The sequence below is a fragment of the Hemiscyllium ocellatum genome, chromosome 32 (assembly GCF_020745735.1).
Source record: "Hemiscyllium ocellatum isolate sHemOce1 chromosome 32, sHemOce1.pat.X.cur, whole genome shotgun sequence".
Lineage (NCBI taxonomy): Eukaryota > Metazoa > Chordata > Chondrichthyes > Orectolobiformes > Hemiscylliidae > Hemiscyllium > Hemiscyllium ocellatum.
Genome location: NC_083432.1, coordinates 51,182,777 through 51,188,998, shown reverse-complemented (window position 1 = coordinate 51,188,998; position 6,222 = coordinate 51,182,777). Strand labels below are relative to the sequence as shown.

Here is a 6,222-nt window from a genome sequence, read left to right as displayed (position 1 = left end):
TTTTAAACAGTAATTACACAAAACCCATCCTCTCCGTATTAAGTTAAATGTGGTTTCCAATGACAACTCGGACGGTTGTCGCTCTGAACTGAGGAACACTATTGCTTCACTCACTCTCTCACAGAGAAACCACACACCTTCCGAGAAATTCCCTCTCGTCGTTATTTCGCGCAGATTCGCCGATAGGTTTGGAGAAATGGCGAACAGAGAAATTCGATCGGACATTGGTCATTTCCTGATCAGAGTCACTGAAACAACAGGCTGTCCGAATTCAGAGCTACACCTGGGCCAGAGATCGGCTCCCATTGTAAACCACAGTGACTGGAGAGAATGTCACAGGAACCCACAGCAGCAAATAACATGCAAGACACAAAACACAACTCCACTAAACATAGTCTGTGCAAAATTTAGCTGTAAACATATTTAAGTGCATAATCCTGTAATATTTATACACGTTAAATAATATATACAGTTAAAATAGAAACCTGGTTCGAAGCGACAGTCATCTACAACATCAGAGATCCTTGTATTTTTTTTACATGGATTGGAATAACACCATCAGTGACTCAGTGAGAATATTTACCCGTGAGTCCGGCTGTGTGTTCCCCTGCCCTCTGCCACTCTCTGAGTGCACCTGCCAATCAGTCCATCCGAGCTGCGGTCCAGCCTGAGGAGACTCCCACCTTCCAGGGCAGTTCCCTTGACAATGGCCTCACGGAACTGGGGACAATCCTCACCTTCCCACCACCTGACCTCCTCCATTTTGTTGCTGAGGCCTCGGTCCCAGCCCTGTCACAATACTTCTCATGTCAAATGTCACCTTGTCTAAATTTTCGTTCGTTTTGATAAAGGAGCCCTCCACACTGTGTGTAAAAATTATTGATTGTCCGGACCGTATTTTCTCCGAATGATCAGCCTCTGATTCACCGAACCCGACTTTTAATCAAATTATTCAAGTGTAGTGTTTTACATCTTCTATCGAAACAGCGAATTAAAGCAGGAATATCCGACTTTTCACTTCTTCAACGATTTTAAGAAGAGTTTTCGAGTCAGTTTGAATTCAGTGCGGTGCGGGGGCCAGGCGCTATCTATAAAATCTCCTACATTCGGAACTTTAGGGATGAGTGTAACCGAGTTACCAATAACAGTTTTTTTAATGTCTTTGTCACTGTCACTCTCGGAGACTGAAGCACCGCGGAGCAGCCCGGATTCCCCCTTTTCCCAAACATCGGGGAGAGTTACAGAATGGAGATTGAGACTAACCGGAGAGTGCTCGGGAACGGCAACACACCGGGGTCACAGCAATGGCGTGACAAGAACTTTGGAAGGAACATGTTACTCCCTCCCGCTCTGCCTGGCTGCACCTTGTCCTGTATCATTCTGTTTTCCTCCTCACCTCCCACCCCCTCCCTCCCTCCCCTCATCAGTGTCAGATGTCTCTTTCTGTCTCTCCCTGTCCACACACATTGGACAGCCGCAGGAATTAAACCCAAATACAAGAACAATGTTCTCAGTTGAGAGAAGACGGCAAACAACAGGAAGGAAACAGAACCTAGGAGAGAGAGAGAGAGAGAGAGAGAGAAAGATGAAAGAGAAAGAGCGAAAAACTGACGGACATGGGGGGGGGGGGGGGGGGGGGGGGGACAGGGAAAGGGAGGCGTACAGAAAGCGAAGTAAGAGAGAATGCGACGAGGAAATTGTTATTTCCAACCCAAAAAATAAATTTGCAAACGTGTAGTTGTGAATGACTAACTCTTGACTGGTCCCAACGACGCTGACCTCACACACACACTAACCCCTCTCTCACACTGATCCCTCTCACACACTAACCCCTCCCTCACATACTAACCCCTCTCTCTCACACTAACCCCTCTCTCACAGACTAACCCCTCTCTCTCACACTGACCCCTCCCTCACACACTAACCCCACTCTCACAGACTAACCCCTCACACTGAACCCTCTCACACACTGAACCCTCTCTCACAGACTAACCCCTCTCTCACACTGAACCCTCTCACACACTGAACCCTCTCTCACAGACTAACCCCTCTCTCACACTGAACCCTCTCACACACTGAACCCTCTCTCACACACTGACCCCTCCCTCACACACCAACCCCTCTCTCACACTGATCCCTCTCTCACACACTAACCCCTCTCTCACACACTAACCCCTCTCTCTCAGACTAACCCCTCTCTCACACTGATCCCTCTCTCACACACTAACCCCTCTCTCACACACTAACCCCTCTCTCTCACACTAACCCCTCACACACTGATCCCTCCCTCAGACACTAACCACTCCCTCACACACTGATCCCCTTCACACACTAACCCTCTCTCCCTCTCTTACACACTGACTCCTCTCACACCGTTTCTCGGTCTCACTCATTTACTCTGTGGTTGGGACTGAGATTTCAATTTCCTAACCCCGGTTTCGGTTCCAGGTTTCGCTCTCGGCTGATTCCGGGTTTGCTATCATTTCCCCAAAAACATTTTCATTCGGGAGTCTCATTATTCTTACGACGCTAACTTGTTCGGGTCTGGGACACTCAGCTCCCCGCTCCTTTCCTGCTGGAACTGCCCGACCCCACACTGTCTCCCAGCAATGCCCGGTCTAATCCCAGCAGCCCGAGCTGGGCTCCTTATGTGTTGTCTGCGATAGATCGAGGCGAGGTTGAGATTGAAACTGATTTCCCGGAACGACATTTCCCTCCCTCGCTTCCCCCCACCCCCACCCAATGCCATTCTGTTCAGTAAAACCCCAGAGTAGCAGAGTGACGATTAAGGAACCGAATTGAAATGGAGGGGTGGGGGATGGGGGTGGAATATGTTCCTGGGAATGACCTTGAACCGAAAGCGGTGGAGATGAAGGGGAAAGATGTTTAGGGTGAAGCAATGATTTATGGGGCTGACGGGGGTCAGGGGTGGGCAGGAATGTGCCTCTTCAGTTTCCCAGTCAAGGCGTTTTAACCACTTGTTCCGAAAAGAGTCAGATCCCTGTGGATCCCTCGCAGACTGAGACCTATTTAAAAGGAGATCCACAAAGGATCCCGACAATCTCTCGGATGGTAGCGGGATGATAGGAAACTATTCATTTTGTTTCGAATTGACGCAAAAAAACAGGAATTTCTGGGTGTTAGCGCATTAGAAAACGCTCTCACGTTTTAAATGTTCCTTTTGCATAATAAGATTTCTCTTCAAACATTTTACAAAACAAAACAATTTGTAACAAAAGTCTTTTCACAAATAGAAACTCTTGTAACAGTTCCTGGAAAATAAATAGAACTTTTATGAAATATCGGAAGAAATGGACTTGAAAGACCAGTTACCGAGTTCAGGAGTCAGTGCTAAAGGCTGGTTGGTCCAAATCACACAGGAACAGGAGGAGGCCATTCGGCCCTGAAGCCTATTCTAGGTTCAACTCCATCCGACAGGACCTTAATGTTTACTTGCATAGATTTTCCGTTATTGCTTTTCACTGGCGATTGTCCGCCGCACCGTCTCCAGCCACATTGTTATCACCAAATCTTTAATGTGGAGATCAGAGACCGTGGGACAGCCAACGACGAGTTTATTCCAGGAGAGCTGAGATGAAGGTCTCATCCATCCGGAGGATGAGAGAGAGTGAAGATCCGTCCCCTCGGACACTGAGCATTCCACAGACAGACTCACAATCGACCTTCTGTGTCCAAGGTGCAGGCTCCGCGCTCTCTCTATCAGTCTGCTCGGTGTCTGTGTCTCTGTGCGTGTTTCTCTCTCTCTCTCTGTCTGTCTCTCCTTCGCTCAGGGTGGTCTCTATCTGGGGGTGAGTCTGTCGCTGGAACAAAGCCACTCAGTCACATCCCTTCGCTGGCCAAAGTCACTGGGAACTTGTCTACAGTTAATTGTGGAAAAACGCGTTGAGTTCCTCGTAGACTGCAGTCCTGTCGTGGTGAATGTGGGAATCATAGGCAGTTAGGCTGTCCGAGTGCAGACCGGGCCGGAGGAGCAGCCCATGGGCAGCTCCTCGGGAGCTGGGCATTGCCGAGTAGTGCATGGTGTAGTGATAATTCTTCTCATGCTCCGGGGGCGACTCCGGCTTCAGGGAGTAAGAGCCGCCGTTCGTGCAGAGAGAAGGGCTCAGGGAACCTTCCAGCTCGGAGCCCGGGTATTCAGGAGAGCCGTTCCCATACAAGTGTTGCTCATAGCCCCCACAGTAAGAGTGGGAGCGCAGTGGGTGGCTGCTGGTACCAGCCCCAGCCTGGCACTGAGGGCTCGGCAGCCGGGCACATTGGTACGGGTATGGGTGCATGGCGAAGGTGGAGCTGGGCGGCTGCAGGCGGCCCGGCTCTGCGGCCTGTTCGCTGAGGAAGTTGCGGGAGTTGAGCTGTAAGCAGCCCGCCACCAGGTTGGTGGTCGGCTGGGACAGGCCCTTACACAGAGTCTGCACATAGGACACAAGGTCCGGCCTCTTGCCCGACCGCAGGATCTCCGACAGAGCCCAGATGTAGTTCTTCGCCAAGCGCAGAGTTTCTATTTTGGAAAGTTTTTGCGTTTTTGAGTAACACGGAACAACTTTGCGGAGGTTGTCCAGGGCGGAGTTCAGGTCGTGCATGCGGTTCCTCTCCCGGGTGTTCGCCTTCTGGCGCCTCAGCTTGAAGCGCTCCAGTCTCGCCTTGGTCATCTTCCTCCTTTTCGGGCCCCGCTTCCTGGGCCGGCTCCCATGCTCCTCTTCCTCCTCCACCTCCTCTTCCTCCTCATCTTCATCCTCCTCCTCCATCCCGGTTTCTGCCTCTTCATTGTCCTGGGCCACACTCACCGAGTCCTCAGCCTGACTGTCCTGAGGGTCACAGCTCTCGCTATTGCGTTCCTCCCTCAGTTTCTCTTCATCGCTCTCACTCTCCTCCGCCCAGGCGGGGTATTTGTGAGCTTCGGGCATGAGGTTGGAGTCACTGAAGAGCCGGGCCAACATGCTGCCTGTCAGAAACGGGAGGCACAGAGAGTTACACCCTCCTCACTCTCCACCCGGCTCCCTCCACCCGACCTCACTCTCCGCCCGGCTCCCTCCACCCGACCTCACTCTCCGCCCGGCTCCCTCAGCCCGGCTCCCTCCGCTCGCGGTCACTAAAGCCCCCAACCAGAAGCTTCAAGCTTCTGGGGATATCCCGGGAAGAGGAGGGCGGCCTGAAGAGACGGTCAAACGACCCCAGGACATTTGCAGACGCTCCAGGCCCCAGTCCGGCTCCCAGGGAGCTCTCCCCCCGGGACACGCACATCCCGGGCTGTGCGGTTCCCGTCTCTGAGTGCTTTCCCCACTCCCGGCGCCTCTCTACATTCCCAACCCGAATGGGCTTGGCGGGGGAGGGGGTAGTGGGGGGCGGGGGGGGGAGCGCGGAATTGGGGGCTTGTTTGCGAGGATAATGGCCCTGTTAATCCCGGGTCTGGAATAAGTATGTCTCTGGTTAACGGGAATGGCCGAAAGGCTGTGGTAAGGTGTGCAGATGATGGTTGGATTGTGGCAGGGGGAAGTTTACAACAGCTCCCAGACACAGTGACATTGTGAACATGTCGAGGATGATTCCATCATCGGAAACCGCTGGTTTTATGGCGTTAATTTCAGCCTCTCTCGGAATCTCTCCTTGACCAGATTTCAGATTTAATTTGACAAATTTCTTAAAACGCTTCGATTTTCAGGGATTTGTGTTGTATACAGTTTCAATATATTCACGCTCGCGTTTGCTAAATTCTGAAAATGAAATCGTTCATCATTTCTTCTGGAAAGAATTGTAAAACCCTGGGAGACAAATTAACCTGAAGGAATGAGGCGAATTGCGGAGTCAGCCCTTTCTCTGGGGGAGAGTGATCCCGCTCTGTCCTGTCCCCGGGGCTTGTTCAACTTCACCCGCGGGAAACTTAACAACTTACACCCTTAAAACAAATGTGTAATTCCTTCTCAAAATCAAATGAACGGAGCGGAGGTGTTGAGGGAGGCGGCTCTGCCGTTTGATTGAAGGGCTTGGGGACTTGGGGGAAAATCAGAATTCCGAGCTGGCTTGTTAAAAATTTCACCAAAAGCGGCTGCCGTTCGCTCACGATCCGTTTAAACAAATTCTAGCTCCTCATAAAAATCTTGTTGACCGCTGCAAGTCTCTAAGTTTTAGTGAGACCTGAGCGGAATGGGGGAGGGGGGAAGTCGGTGTGAAATTGCATCCCCCCGAACCCCGTTTCCCCCCACCCCC

At 51.5% G+C, this 6,222-nt stretch overlaps 1 protein-coding gene across 1 annotated transcript; it reads right to left on the bottom strand.

Moving 5' to 3' along the window:
- Window positions 1-3,884: 3,884 nt before the first annotated feature.
- On the bottom strand, window positions 3,885-4,955 carry neurod2 (neuronal differentiation 2). The gene has a single exon (XM_060848728.1). The coding sequence runs from the start codon at window positions 4,953-4,955 to the stop codon at window positions 3,885-3,887; it is 1,071 nt and encodes a 356-aa protein (XP_060704711.1).
- Between the last annotated feature and the right edge of the window lie 1,267 nt (window positions 4,956-6,222).

Bases quoted from the DNA above. Each gene is read 5' to 3' on its own strand.
- neurod2 (XM_060848728.1), bottom strand. From the start codon at position 4,955: ATGTTGGCCCGGCTCTTCAGTGACTCCAACCTCATGCCCGAAGCTCAC.